Genomic DNA, 15567 nt, shown 5'->3' with positions numbered 1-15567 from the left:
TGTCTAGATATAACAGAGGCCTGGATGAGTGTGTCAGTATCAGTTGAGCTGAGGTTGGGGTAGAGTTGACAAACCCATACACTGCAAACAAAATATTTTTCTAATTATAAGATCCTACAAGCTTTTAAATCCACTGCTCATTTATTTGGAGAAAATTTCATTGTTTGCTGCATTTTCATAGAATTTTCAAGTTGCCCATTTCTAAACTGTGTTTCATCTGCTAGGTTAAATCGAAAACAAAATTACCAGAAAATGAGAATCTTTGAGATTTATTCATTGGTTTGCATTTTGGTGTTAAACATATATTTTTCTAAAAATGTATCAGTATAAAGGTTTCCGGCAATTAACACTCTTCCTACCTACTGTTTTTGTAAAATGAAGCATATTGAAGATGGTACTAAATGGTCCCATTTCTCTTTGATGTTATTTTCCAGGTTCGAAAGCGGAGGTGCTTTGAGAAAGGAGTATGTTATATTGATGACGATGATATAACTTTGGAGCAAGGGAATGCTGGATCATGCAAGATGAATGTGAATTCTGAGGAACAACATGTTCTACATACCCCAGAAGTATGTTGTGTACCATTATTTTTTTATATGGGATTCTGTTGTTCTAAATATCAGAAAATTACTGTACTAGTGAAATGCTCAATTTTAAAATAGTCTGTTAACCAGATTATAACTTTTTAATTAATTTGATTTTTTTTTTGGGTTGTTGGCATCATGGACAAAGCCAGCAGATGCTGAGAAATTGAAATAAAAACAGAAAATGCTGGAAAATTCAGCAGGTCAAGCAGCATCAGTGGGGAGAAAAATAATGAGGTGTCAAGAACTCTTGATCACATTCCCTCTTCTTTTCCACCTCTCTCTCATGTTAGTTTTCTCACTTTACTGATTCTGTTTACTCTCCCACTGATGCTGCTTGACCTGATGAGTGTTTCCAGCATATTCTGTTTTTTATTTTGTTCGCCATTTATTACTGATCCCTGGTTGTCCTCGAGAAGGTGGTGGTGAGCCTCTGCAATCCTTCTGGTGAAAGTGATCCCACAGTGATGTTGGACTGATTTTCAGGATTTAGATCCAATTTCAATGAAGGAACAGGGATAGATTTCCCAGTCAGGATGGTGTGTGACTTAGAAGGGAATCTGCAGATGGTGGTGTTCCCATCTGCCTGCTGCCCTTGTCCTCCTTGATGATGATAAATTTTAAGCTTGCAGATCATAATTTCTTGTTTGAAAATTCATGACAATGATTTTGTGATTGTCATTCTATCAAAATGACAGTGAGGGTAAAGATTTAAATACTGATATAATTTGTAACTTGAATGCTGTATTTTACATGAAAACCAAATATTTCATAATAGAATTATGTAATTTTGATGGGATTAATTTGCTTGCTCAACTTATAGTGTGTTGTATTGGGGATTAACATAGAAAGAGGTTAGGTTCAGGAGTAGGCCATTTGGCCCTTTTGGTGTACTTTGAAATCCTGGCTGACTTGTGATCTAAATTCATTTACCCACATTTCCACAAGATACCTGAGCAGCAGAAGACAGTGACTTTTCTTGACACTTTTTATTTAAGAATTGATTTAATGATGTCTGGTACAAAACTACCAATTGACCTAGCTTCAATCGCCATTTGCAGAAGGAAGTTCCAGAGTTCTACTGTCTGTTCTGTGTTTTCTAACTTCACTCCTGAAAGACTGGGCTTTACCTTTATAGACTATGTCCCCAGTCCTAGGCTCCCCACACAGCAGAAATGATTTCTCTTTAATATCTTGAACACTTCAAATCATTTCTTAACCTTCTGAAAAATCAATCCTAGTTTGTGCAGTTACTCCTTGTAATTGGGATTGATTTACATTTTGAATTTTCTCCAAGGCTAATATATTCTTAAAGTGTGGTGCATAGAACTGCTCATGTACTCTAAGTCTGAACTAATTAGGGATTGGTATAGCTGTAGCATGACATCCGCCTGACATCTTCTGTTTATGTAAATGTCAACTTCCATTGTCGTCTTTCGTGCTGACCTTTTAATAATCTAAGTACACGGACCACTGAGTCTCTTTAAACTTCCACTCTTTCTACTTTCCTCACCATTTAGAAAGTATTCTGTTATTGCACCTTTGGAGCCAAAGTGGAAGATCCGTCATTGTGCACATTGAAATCCATCTGACATATTTTTTCCCATTTGCTTAATCTTTGAATAACTCTGTAATGTAATGTTTGTATCTACAGAGCTTGCTGCGCTGCCTATCTTTTGTGTCATTTGAAAAGATGCAAGCATTGCTATTTGTCCTTTTTACATGAATTACTTCAAAGTGTAGTGAATAGTTGTGGCCCCAACACAGATCCATGTGGAGCACCACCTGTTACATCTTGACAACTTTAGTACCCACTGTTGTCCCTACTCTATCTCTTGCTGCTCAGGTAATTTTCCAAACCAATAAATAATTTGCCTTCAATACCATGAGTTTTAACTTCAATTACAGTCTCCTTTGAGGATCGTTATCGAATGCTTTCTCTGGAAAGTCCTTATAAATCAATTGCAAAGACATTCCTTGTCAGTTGGTTTACACTCTTCAAACAAAAATCAATGGTATCTAAATGCACAACTTTCCTTTACAAATCAACCCTGACTTGCAGACCAAGTGAACATTTTGTTGTTCACTAAATCCATCCTTAATCATAGACTTCAGTAATTTTCTAGCAACAGACTGTATAATTCTCTAGTTTCCCTCTTTTGCCTTTCTTAAATAGCAGAGAGACACGCCCATTTTTCTAATGGTTTCTGAATCGAGAGAACTGTGCTTTCTTTGCTCTCCATGACTAAATTTTGAGATAGAAAATGGGGTACTAATTTGCATCCAGTCATGAAATTAATTCAGTTAAATGTACTTTTATCTATGTTTCAAGCAGTAGCATTTAATTGCGCAATATGAGACTAATCTCATGAGTATTCATCAGGCAATTGTATATGGTGCTTTGATAATATTGTTACCATATAGACCACATGGTAATTTTTGCTTGAATTTTTTTGGTCCTGTAAAAATATCAGTGATAGTGGGCAAAGCAAATTAGAAATCGGAATTTATTAGAACGCTGTTACTAAGCCAAAACAATTGTCCTTGTACTGCTTTCTGTTGCTCAGGTAATTTTCTAAACAGGTTGATAATTTTCCTGAAGTCTGAGTTTTAATTTCAGTTAATCCTGACATTTGTAAATTATTTGTGCAATTATTGGTTTGGATGCACTGTAGATAAAAAGGTTTTGTGAAGGGCATAGAATGATTTGAGGTAATTGAAGGATTGGATTGTAAGGAACAATTACCTAAGCTGGCTATGATCTACCTGGAAAAGAGAGGGCTCAGAGGTGACTTTTTTCAAAATTCTGAAGAGACTAAATAATGTAGTCAGCGACAAGCTGTTTGCCCCCCTTCGAGATTGGAAAAATCAGACATAGCCTTCACTGGAAGTGGGAATTCACTATTAATCTGCAAAAACAATATTTTAATGAATGAGTGATCACCTACAGAACAGGTTTCTAGGGAGATGGTGGAGGCAATTTTTCTTTCAAATGCAAATTATGTTAGAACATCAGAAACAGGTGTAGGCCAGTCAGCCCCTCCATAGTAGCCCACCATTCAGTAAGATCAAAAGATCCAGTCTTTTCCTCAACAGCACCTCCTTGCTCTCTCCCTATACCCCTTGTGTATCTTGCAGTTTGTCTGTCAGTTTCAGCCTTGAATGTATTATTGACTGCTTCCATAGCTTTCTGGGATAGAGAATTCAAAGATTCATGACACTGAAAGAAGAAATTCCTCCTTGTTTCCCTTTGAAATTGGAAACCTTTTATTTTGAAACTATGCCCCCTAGTTTTGGCTTCATTTGGAGAAATATCCTCTCAATAGAAGATGAACCAAATGAACCTTGCTTTTCTTTTATGTAGTATTCCCAAAGATCTGACATCCAGACTTGATAAGAACATGTTGTTTGGGCATAGTTCCTGTAATTTCTCGTTGGTCAAGGAAAGAAAAACTAATCTGATTTGTTTCTCATCAATATGAAATGGACTTTAGATAAGATTGATGAAAAAAAATTGTTTCAACTGAACAAGGGAAATAAAGGGTGGGGGAGAGAGATCTAGATTTTAGATTAAAGATGTCAGAAAAAGGAATTGAGAGGAAAGTGGGAGAGGTGAACTTACAAGAGTTTTGTGGAAATGCCTAATGATTTGGTAATGAAATAGTTGAAATTTGCAGAAAGGTGTAAAAGGGGAGTATTCTAGTGTGGGATTTTAACATCCCCAATATTGACTGGAGTTGCCTTAGTTCAAGGAGCTTAGATTGGGTGGTATTGTTAAGTACAGCCAAGAAATTGCTTTGAGACGATATGTATAGAGTCCTGCTAGAAATGGGGCTGTACTCAACCTTAAGAAATGAAACTGGACAGGTACACAAAAAGTGCTGGAGGACAGGTGATGGAAGTATGGGTGGGGGAGCAGTTTGGGAACAGTGACCATAATTCTTTAAGTTTCAAGGTAGTTATGGAAAGGGATAAGGTTGTCCCAAAGTTCAGGTTTTGAATTGGATAAGATTTCTATAGCATAAGAGAGGACCTGGTGAAACTAGATTGGAAGCAGATGCTTTGGATAAAACAACAGCTGATAATCTTGCATCTTTTAAAGGAGTTGGTAAGAATTTGGGCCACTGTGTTCCAGTAAGGGTGAAGGGCAAAGATGGCAAGATTGCATGATGTAGAAGGTTTGGTCAGGAAGAAAAAGGAAACCTATGGTGGATATAGCCATTTGGGGTCGAGGGAGTCTCTTGAGGAATATAATGTGTAGGATAGGAAAAAGGGGCCATGAGATATCCTTGACACAAGATTAATGAGAATACCAAGACATTCTAAATCAGGAGCAAGAGGGTAGCCAGCGTAAGTTGGGGAGGGAGGGGTGTCCCCTTAGACCAAAGACGTAATTTATGAATGGAGCCAGGCAATGTTGGTGAGTTCCTAAGTGAGTACTACATATCTGTACTCACTAAGGAGAAAGAAATGGAAGATGGTGAGTTCATGAAAGGGTAAGTGGATAATCTGGAGCAGGTTAGTATTGGGGAGGAGGTATTAGATATCATGAGATGTATGTTGATAAGTCCCCTGGGTGGAAGTAGATCTGAGATCTATCCCAGGTTGGAGACACAAGAGATTGCAGAGGCTGGAATCTGGAGCAACAAACAATCTGTGGAGGAACTCAGCGAGTCAAGCAGCATCTGATGCAGGGTTTCGACCTGAAATGTCGACAATTCCTTTCCTCTTTCCTCCTACAGATGCTGCTCGACCTGCTGAGTTCCTCCAGAAGATTGTTGATCTATCCCAAGTTTGTGTGGGAAGCATGGGAGGAGATAGCTGGGGCACTGATGGAGATTTTTGTACCTTTTACAGCTGAGGTGACAGATGATTGAAGAATAGCTAATGTTCTTTTATTTAAGAAGGGCAGCAGGGATAAACCAGGTAATTACAGGCCAGTGTGCCTTACATCAGTGGTAGGAAAATCATTGAGAAAATCCTAAGGAATAGGATTTATGTACATTTGGAAAGGTAGGGGCTGATCAGGGATAGATGGCTGATCAGGGATAGTTGGGGAAAATTCTGCCTCACTAATTTGAGGAGGTAACAAAGATTGATGCAGGCAGGGTAGGCTTTGTCCATCTGGACTTTAGTAAAGTATTTGACGAAGTCCCGCATGGTAGGCTGGTTGAGAAGGTTAAAACTAATTGGATCCAAGGTGAGCTGGTAAGTGGATTCGAAATTGGCTTGGTGGTAGGAAGCAGAAGGATGCTTTTCTGATTGGAAGTCTGTGACTAGTGGTGTACCACAGGGATCAATCCTGGGACTCTTGTTGTTTATGATATATATTAATGACTTGGACGTGAATGCAAGAGATAAGTTTGCAGATGACACAAAAGTCGGTGGTGTTGTAAGAGGGTAAGAAAGTTGTCTAAGGCTACAACAGGATAGAGATCAACTAGAAAGTTGGGCGGAACGTTGGCAGGTGGAATTTAATCCCGACAAGTGCAAGGCGATGCACTTTGGGAAGTCAAATAGGGTTAGGACATAGAAAATGGTAGGGCGCTAAGAAATGTTGAGGTTCAAGTCCATAGTTATCTGAAAGTGGCAACACAGATAGATAGGGTGGTGAAAAAGGCCTGTAGTAGGCTTGCCTTCATAGGTCGGGGCATAGAATATAAAAGTTGGGATGTTATGTTGCAAATTTTCAAAACACTGGTTGGATTGCACTTGGAGTATTGTGTTGTGTTCTGGTTGCCACACTTTGGAAGGATGTGGTTGTGCTGGAGAGAGTGCAAAAGAGATTCACCTGGATTGGAGGACTTGAGTGATGGGAAGAGATTGGATAGATTGGGTTTGTTTTTCCTTGAGCGAAGGAGACTGCGGAGTGACCCGATAGAGGTATATAAAATTATAAGAGGCATAGATAGGGTTGATAGTCAGAATTTTTTGCCCATCTGGATGAAGACAAGAGAGCATAGGTTTAAAGTGAGGAGGAGAAAGTTCCCTCATAGAGAGTGGTTGATAGCTAGAATGCACTGCCAGAGGAGGTGGTGGACTCAGACGTAATCACAATGTTTGAGAGATAGTTAGCCAGGCACTTAAATAGGCAAGGCATAGAAGGATGTAGATCTAATGAGGGCAAAAGCGATTAGTGTAAATGGGCAAAATGGTCAGCGTGGATATGGTGGACGTGGGGCCTGTTTCTGTGCTGTATAACTATTATTCTATGACTCACTAAAATGGAATAGGCTGGTGTAAGAACCTAATCGAGTGTTTTTTAACTAAATGTTTTAATGTGCTCATAAACACAGTATGGAGTGAACCAGTGAGCTTGTCTGATTGATGTAAGTATCAACAGTCCTATGGGCTGAGGCCATAGAGGTATCAGAAACAGAGGAAAATCTTGAAGTTCAGCAGATAGGATGATAGTTGAATCTTTGAGAAGGAAGAAAATAGAACTTGAAAGAAAATTATGCTCATGAAATTCAGCTCCTTGATTCTAGATAGGGCCAAGGGTAACGACGAAAGGCTAACGGGTTGGTGACCAGGGGTGGAGCAAGTCCTATAGTTCCATATGAAGAAATTAAAAAAAAAACTTTCAGGGAGGATGTAGTTATTCCTTTGTAGACCAGTTCCAATACTAATTTGGCTCTACAGGGTCTTTCCTGGGACTTTCGGCAATAACACATCCATTTATATTCAAAAAATAAATGTCAAGTATTTTTGGTCAGTATTTGGTAGTCTGGTTATTTTCTGTTTTTTGAGGTGATCCTGCAATTGGGGTTCAGGATTAGTTATTAGACCTGCTAATTCAAACATAGTAGAACAAAAATAAAGTCTTTGTTTCATTGATTTCTTTGTTTCACTGATTTACCAACTGTTTCCATAAACTGACATTTAGTCAAGAAAATCTTATTGTGGAGGAAACTAAAATCCCACGATGTATATTTCTTAAGAGTGTTTAAAGAAATCACATTGTTTGTTGTTGTGAAGCTCTAAGTCACCTACTAAAATATTTGAAGGTTATGGTTGAAATATCTGTCTTTGTTTTTGGCTTTTATTAATTTATGAACAAATATAAAGTAATAGAATCGACTGAGCTAAGTTGTGAACATTTAGAATGGGGTTTTCCATCACATTCTGACTACTGTTGCAGGTGCACCTCAATGAAAGTAATAGAGTAAATTCTTTCTACACAATGAACAAACTAAAAGGCACCAAGCTGGAATGCATTTGATATGACATGCTCCTTGCATTCACTCTCTGGGCTATACCCACGGCTGTGCTTTTGCGGTCCTGCTGGGTCCAAATGTCTTCATGGCCTTACTGCTTCGGCCATCCTAAGAAGCAGAGTGGCTGTTGATCCTGAGGCCTGGCATCCTGGTCTGTGCTTATGTCCTTTTGAAAGATTGCTGCTATCAAAGGCTTTTTAACAATTTCTAAGTGTCTCTGATATTCAGTGACAACTTAAGTAATTGAAATTTGTTTAAATATTTATATAAAACAAAAGTTGCTTAAAAATTGATAAGATTTACTTAAGAACAGATTAAAGTAATAGAAATTAATTAAAATGAGGTTGGGGTGGGGTACAGTTTGGAAACTTGCCTGTGCTTGCCATTTCAATCCAGGTTGCTGAACCCAGTGAAATGAATAGGGCTGGACTACATATGTCAGCTATAACTGCTCGACAGCTTGCAGGCCAGATGTGAAGTACATCTGGACCTGCAGTTTGGCATGTCTGAGCTCCATCTGACTCTGCTGAATCCAGTGGTAGGATGGAAGATCTGATGCACCGGCATCTGACCTCCACCTCATTATGGTCTTCCATGTTGCAGTGCATAGGTATGGAAGTTAGGAATGAGCTGACCCTTGCATTGCAGCAAGCTAGCAGTTCTCTGTGGGACTACTGGTTAACTAGCAGCACAAACTAGCCCAATGAATTTTGTGGTTGCTAAAAATATCTCAAAGAAATTTCAAGAACAAGAGGGGTGGGTTCAATAGATTGGAAAATTATGGATAAAGTAAAAGGGAGGGAAAGTACAAGAAAGGTTACTGAAGTCTCAGAATAAAAAATAAGAGAAGGTTTAGAAAGGGATAATAATTTAACTTCAGGCAACATGGAAACAAATTTGAGAAAAGAGGTGGTGAATACAAAACTGAAGGTGTTACATTTGGATGCACGCAGTATACGAAACAAGGTAGATGAGCTTATGGTGCATTTAGAAATTGGCAGGTACGATGTTGTGGGCATCATAGAGTCATGGCTGAAAGAAGATTACAGCTGGGAGTTAAACATCCAAGGATGCACCTCCTATTGAAAAGACAGGCAGGTGGTCAGAGGGAGTGGGGTGGCTCTGTTGGTAAAAATGAAATCAAATCCTTAGCAAGAAGTGACTTAGGATCAGAAGATGTAGAACCTATGTGCGTAGAGTTAAGAAACTGCAAGGGGAAAAAGACCCTGGAGGTAGTTATATTCAGGCCTCCGAATAGTAGCCAAGATATGGGGTACAAATTACAACAGGAGATAGAAAAGGCATGTAAAAAGGGCACGGTAGTGTAACGGTTAGCGTAACGCTATTACAGCGCCAGCGATGCGGGTTCAATTCTGGCCGCTGTCTGTAAGGAGTTTGTATGTTCTCCCCATGTCTCTGTGGGTTTCCTCCGGTGCTCTGGTTTCCTCCCACATTCCAAAGATGTACAGGTTAGGAAGTTGTGGGCATGCTATGTTGGCGCTGGAAGCATGCGACACTTGCGGGCTGCCCCCAGAACGCTCCATGCAAAAGATGCATTTCACTGTTTTTTGATGTACATGTGACTAATAAAGTTATCTTATCAATGTTATGGTGGTCATGGGGGACATATTGATGCAGGTAGACTGGGAAAATCAGGTTGCTACTGGATCCCAAGAGAAGGAATTTGTAGAGTGCCTATGAGATGGCTTTTTAGAGCAGCTTGTGGTTGAGCCCACTAGGGAAAAGGCAATTCTGGATTTGGTGTTGTGCAATGAACCAGATTTGATTAGGGAGCGTAAGGTAAAGGGAGCGTAAGGTAAAGGGAGCTTAAGGTAAAGGAACCTTAAGAGGCAGTGATCATAATATGATAGAATTCACCATGCAGTTTGAGAAGGAGAAGCTGAAATTAGATGTATCGGTATTACATTTGAGTAAAGGTAACTACAGAGGCATGAGAGGAGCTGGCCAAAGTTGATTGGAAGGGGACCCTAGCAGGGATGACGGTAGAGCAGCAATGGCAGGAGTTTCTGGGAGTAATGCAGAAGACACAGGATCATTTCATCCCAAAGAAGAAGCATTCTAAAGGGAGGATAAGAGAAGATAAGATATCTTTATTAGTCACATTTACATCGAAACACACAGTGAAGTGCATCTTTTTTGCGTAGTGTTTCTGGGGGCAACCCACAAGTGTTGCCATGCTTAAGGGAAGTCAAAGACAGCACAAAGGCAAAAGAGAGGGCATACGATATTGCAAAAATTAGCGGGAATCTTTTAAAAACCAACAGAAGGCAACTAAAAAAGCAATAATGGGAGAAAAGATGAAATATGAAGGTAAGCTAGCCAACAATATGAAATAGGATACCAAAAGTGTTTTCAGATATAGAAAGAGTAGAAATTAGACCACTCGAAAATGATGCTGGAGAAGTAGTAATGGGGAACAAAGAAATGGCAGATGAACTAAATAAGTATTTTGCATCAGTCTTCACTGTGGAAGACACCAGCAACACACGAGAAATTCGAGAGAGTTGGGGGCAGAAATAAGTGTAGTCGCTATTACTGAGAGAAGGTGCTTGGGAAGCTGCAAGGCTGCTAAACAAAACTGGAGCCTGTGGTATTACAGGAAAGGTACTAGCATGGATAGAACTTTGGCTGACTGCAGAAGGCAAAGAGTGAGAATAAAGAGGGCCTTTTCTGGTTGGCTGCTGGTGACTATTGGTGTTCTGCAGGGGTCGGTGTTGGGTCTGCTACTTTTTGTGTTGTACTTTAATGACTTGGATGACAGAATTGATGGCTTTACGGCCAAGTTCGCGGATGATACAAAGATAGGTGGAGGGGCAGGTAGTGTTGAGGAAGCAGGGAGTCTGCAGAAGGACTTGAACAGGTTGGGGAATAGTCAAAGAAGTGGTAGATGATTAAATACAGCAAAGGGAAGTGTACGGTCATGCACTTCGGTAGAAAGGATAAAAGTGTAGACTATTTTCTAAACGGGGAGAGAATTCAGAAGTCAGAGGTGCAAAGGGACTTGGGAGTCCTAGTGCAGGATTCCCTGAAGATTAACTTGCAGGTCGAGTCGGTAGTCAGGAAGGCAAATGCAATTGTTAGCATTCATTTCGAGAGGACTAGAATATAAAAGCAAGGATGTAATGCTGAGGCTTTAGAAGGCATTGGTCAGACCACATTTAGGGTATTGTGAGCAGTTTTGGGCCCCATATCTAAGAAAAGGTGTGCTGCTATTGGAGAGGGTCCAGAGGAGGTTTATGAGAATGATCCCGAGAATGAAAGGGTTAACGTATGAGGAGCGTTTGTTGGCTCTGGGCCTGTACTCGCTGGAATTTAGAAGGATGAGAGGGGATCTCATTGAAACCTACCAAATATTGAAAGGCCTAGATAGAGTGAATGTGGAGAGGATGTTTCCAGTAGTGGGGGAGACTAGGACCAAATGGCACAGCCTCAGAATAAAATGATGTCTCTTTAGAACAGAAATGAGGAGGAATTTCTTTAGCCAGAGGGTGGTGAATCTGGAATTCATTGCCACAGATGGCTGTGAAGGCCAGATCATTGGGTATATTTAAAGCGGAGGTTGATAGCTTCTTGGGTAGTAAGGGTATCAAAGGCAGGAGAATGGGGTTGAGAGGGGAAAAATAAATCAGCCATGATTGAATGGCAGGGCAGACTCAATGGGCCGAATGGCCTTATTCTGCTCCTATGTCTTGTGGTCTATGGTCAATTCACAGTTTTGAAGGTATAGCTATTCACTAATGACCTTTTGGAAATGATTATAATTCCAAATATAAATATCAACCACAAGGGTTGAAATTTTGTTGAAATCTAGCAATATCAAAACTGTTCAAAATGAAGATGAACTTTAAAGGAAATTGGAAATAAAAATTAGCACTGTAGCTTGGAAATAATGTTCAGTTTCTATATGGATTTGGAAAAATGTGTTGTTCAGCTGTATGAACAGTAGGGGATGTTGTTGTTCTGTGGTAGCAAGCCTAGTTACATTAAATAGAATTTCACTTCTGATACTCCTGAGGTTCTGCCAAAATAATCATGTGAGATTTACTTAAAACCTATCGACCAAGGCTATAAAGAGAAAGGCCAAATTGCCCTTTTCACATCCTGAGAACATGTTCTACATCTTTCTTTTCAGATTCTTAAGAAGTTGACAGAAGGAATCATTTTGTCCAATTCTATTTGAGGCAGTTCGTATTGCATTTTGTCCAAATCCAGTCTTGCTGCCCTGTTCTCTTCATCCAGTTGGCTTCACATATTCATATGGGTTATCTTTAAAGACTTAGTGGTTTTTGTCCAAATCTTCATTGTGGCAAAACATTTTATGCTCTAATTCTATGGTGCATTAATAAGTTTCTCATTAATAACTTCTTACCACACCTTTTAAGTAATAGTTTTAAACTAATGATTTCTATCCCACCCTTCTCACTGATTCCCAAATGAAAAATAGAAATGTTATATTTTTAAAATTAAAAATTGCAGGAAAGAAAACTCTGCCCAATCTTGGTCAAAAGATCAGTGCTAATTGACCACTAAGCACTTTGGTATGGATAAAAAAATCAAAAGACATTTGGCTGACTTAAGGGTGGTGTTGGTAGAGTTTAATTGGATTATACACGCCGGCTCTTGGTTGGTAGATTTAAGGATTACGTGCTTAATGTGTGCATACTAAGAAGGTAAGCTATGGATGTGCACTTGAAATTTTAAAAAGTTAGTGCAACTTCGAAAAGTCTTCCACAAATTCATCTGGAAGTTTTAGCATCCCAATTTTCTCCTGCTTGAAGTGTGAGTGGGTTAAAGTTAGGTTTGTGTTGTTCCTGTAAAATATATATGTAGTTAATCTAGGAACAGCTGTTTCCCATTTGCAATACCAGATTCATATATCATTGCCACAGAAAATATTAAGGATCTGAAACTCAAACTCTTCTCAGTCCCCACTTGAAATAGGAGCACATTAAAAGATTCATATGCAATTAATATTGGTCATACAAGTCAATGCTAATGAGAAAATGTTGACAAAATAACTCACTGGAGATTTGTTACTCATATAAAATATTAACTGTTTAGAACTATCCACACTAGAACTGTTTTCATGCAAGGGTAATGTGGTTCTTATCAGGCACCCCTTATTTCTGGAGCTAAACTCGAGAAAGAATAGTAATGTCAAGGATCCCTAACTTTGGGGGAAAAAAAAGCATACTTAGCCCAATGTAAATTCAAACTTTGCAAACCAAGTTACAAACACTTGGTGTAATTATAAAATGCAGGGGGCTTAAATTTGGAAAGGTTGTGTAATAAAGTGTTAACATTTTTAAGGTTATTTCTAAAATAGTCATGTAGAATTTTTCCATATACTTTGGTTGAATAATGGTTCAACTTTGTTACCCATGCAGCATGGCAGATTGTTAAAGCAAAATTTAAGCTACAGTTTTTAATTTGCATTGTCAGTAAGGTTTCCTAATTTTTAACCATTATCTTCATTTCTGTATGTTGTAACTGTTCTTAACAAATACATATTCACACATAACATAGATTTTAATACAGATCATTGTATTCTTGGACAGAATGTGTTTAGTTGAAAGTAGTTGGGTGTAATCTGTTGTGTGTTATGAGAATATAGATTTCACAAATGATCACCAATTTATAACACTGAGCAATAATCTGCAATAAATATCAGCAGCCTGTAGAACAGAGAACAGTTGTGTTTGAGCTGGGAACTACCAAGCATCAAACTTTAATTTTTCCCTGCCATGGCACAGTATGTGGTGTGAAATTGCAACACTTGGGTATCATTGCAGAAGGTTTAATGAAGGGAGAGAGGAATTGGAAAGGAACGAAAGTATATAAAAGAAGTAGATAGAGTAATAGGTAAGAAGAAAAACAGGCTGCAAAGAGAAAGCTGCACATTAAATGAGATATATCTGTGTGTGTGTGTATGTGTGTGTGTGTGTATATATATATGGGTATCAGAGATATAAAAAAGATCAAAAACAATATATCAGAAATATTGAAGAAAAACACTATGATGCTGGAGGAACTCCGCAGGCCAGGCAGCATCTGTGGAGAAAAACAGGTGGTCAACATTTCAGGTCAGGACCCTTCTTCAGGACTGAAGATAGGAAAAGAGGAAGCCCAATATATAGGAGGGAAAAGCAGAGCAGTGATAGGTGGACAAAAGAGGGTAGGTGGTATGGGCTTAGGGTGGTGATAGGTAGATGTGGGTAAGAGATAGTGATAGGCAGGTGTGGGGGAGGAAGGGAGATCAGATCCACCAGGGGATGGGTCAAAGGTAAGGAGGAAAAGGGGGGGGGGGGGCTAGAAAAAGAGATAGAGGCTAGGAAAGGGAAGAAAAGAAGAGGCATGGTTGGGGGTGGTGGTGTGGAGATTACTTAAAGTGGGAGAATTCAATGTTCATGCCGTTAGGCTGCAAGGTTCCAAGATGGAAAATGAGGTATTATTCTTTAAATGCAGTCTAAGATTTGATGATGTTAAGAAAGGACATTTACAGAAATTTACTGATAAGGTGTATGTGAAAAGTTTAAAATATGGATCACACACATCAAAAAAAACCAAGGCAATGGTCCATAATTTGTCACCAAAATAATGGTGTGGCTTTTGATGCTCATCATTATTTATGTAGAACGTAACAAACAGTACTAAGCCATTTGACCCCTTAAACCTATTGCATTTGATGGCAGGTGTGCAGTTAGATGCAGAAGTTCAATAGTTGATATTTGAAAGGAACTGTCTAATGTTTGCTTTGCGATTCAAATGCATTGAACGACATGAAATGTCTGTACTTGCGAGATGACAGTGAACTAATCTCGTCTCAAAAAGTCAGAGCTTCTCTGAGATGAGACAAGGGGCTTTTTTAACTGATTAAGGTGCACATTTAATTAAAGATTGATTATTCTTGGATTCTTTTATAGTGTGCTGCATGATAACTACTGCTTGTGAACCTCCTTGGCAATGAAAATTAATCATTGAAAGTATTAACTTGCATTTCTTCAAGTTTTAAATGTTATTTTAAAAAATGGATATCTTAAAAGCATTTTTTTCGTGAAACTTTTCCTTTTTGCCCTTAATCATTCCTTTCTTGTATATTTTCTGATTTTGTTTTGAGTTCAACTTCTCTCATTTACATGCTTTTCTGCAGACTGATGGATTGAAGTCACAGTTCCTTGCCTTGTCCATTGAGATCCCAGATGCCACATTTCCTTACTGTGACATTGTGAACTTGCATTTCCAAGCAGTTTACAGAACCATTTATCTTCAGAATTAAACAGTCAAGGGCAAGTCAGAGTAATGGCAGTGAATGCTGCTTGCTGCCCAAATACAGGAAATCATACCAGGGTGGAAACATTAGAAAGTTCCACACAAAGTTCAAACATTAGAAAGTTCCACAGAAAGTTAGAAAGTTCCACCACATTTGTGAAGGGTGCTGCTTATCACGTGGAGTAGCTCATATACCTCATTTGACTAATATCGTAGAATGGGGTTTGTGAAGAGCACATCAAAAGAAGAATTGCACTTACTACTTTTGGAAGAGTAACCAATAAATTGAAGGTCAGAGGTCTTTTGCTAAAATTGAAAACACCTCTATATTAGTAATTGGATTTGTGTTAGAACAAGATGAAAATTAAGAAAGGTTCCAATTACCATCGATAAGTTGGTTAAGAGAAATAGTAAGATGCACAGGATTAAGAATGATATGGATAACGATGTTTATGCAGAAGGTTCAGTAAAGATAA

At 38.8% G+C, this 15567-nt stretch overlaps 1 protein-coding gene across 1 annotated transcript in view; it reads left to right on the top strand.

The window, feature by feature from the left end:
- The window catches only part of brip1 (BRCA1 interacting helicase 1), a 394954-nt gene that overhangs the window by 15400 nt on the left and 363987 nt on the right, over positions 1 to 15567 (top strand). Inside the window, exon 6 of the mRNA XM_052035938.1 lies at positions 435 to 569. Within this exon, the coding sequence (XP_051891898.1) occupies positions 435 to 569 (135 nt within the window). The remainder of the gene's footprint in view (positions 1 to 434; positions 570 to 15567) is intronic.

The sequence above is a fragment of the Pristis pectinata genome, chromosome 21 (genome assembly GCF_009764475.1).
Source record: "Pristis pectinata isolate sPriPec2 chromosome 21, sPriPec2.1.pri, whole genome shotgun sequence".
Classification (NCBI taxonomy): domain Eukaryota; kingdom Metazoa; phylum Chordata; class Chondrichthyes; order Rhinopristiformes; family Pristidae; genus Pristis; species Pristis pectinata.
This window is presented reverse-complemented; position numbering and strand designations above follow the sequence as displayed.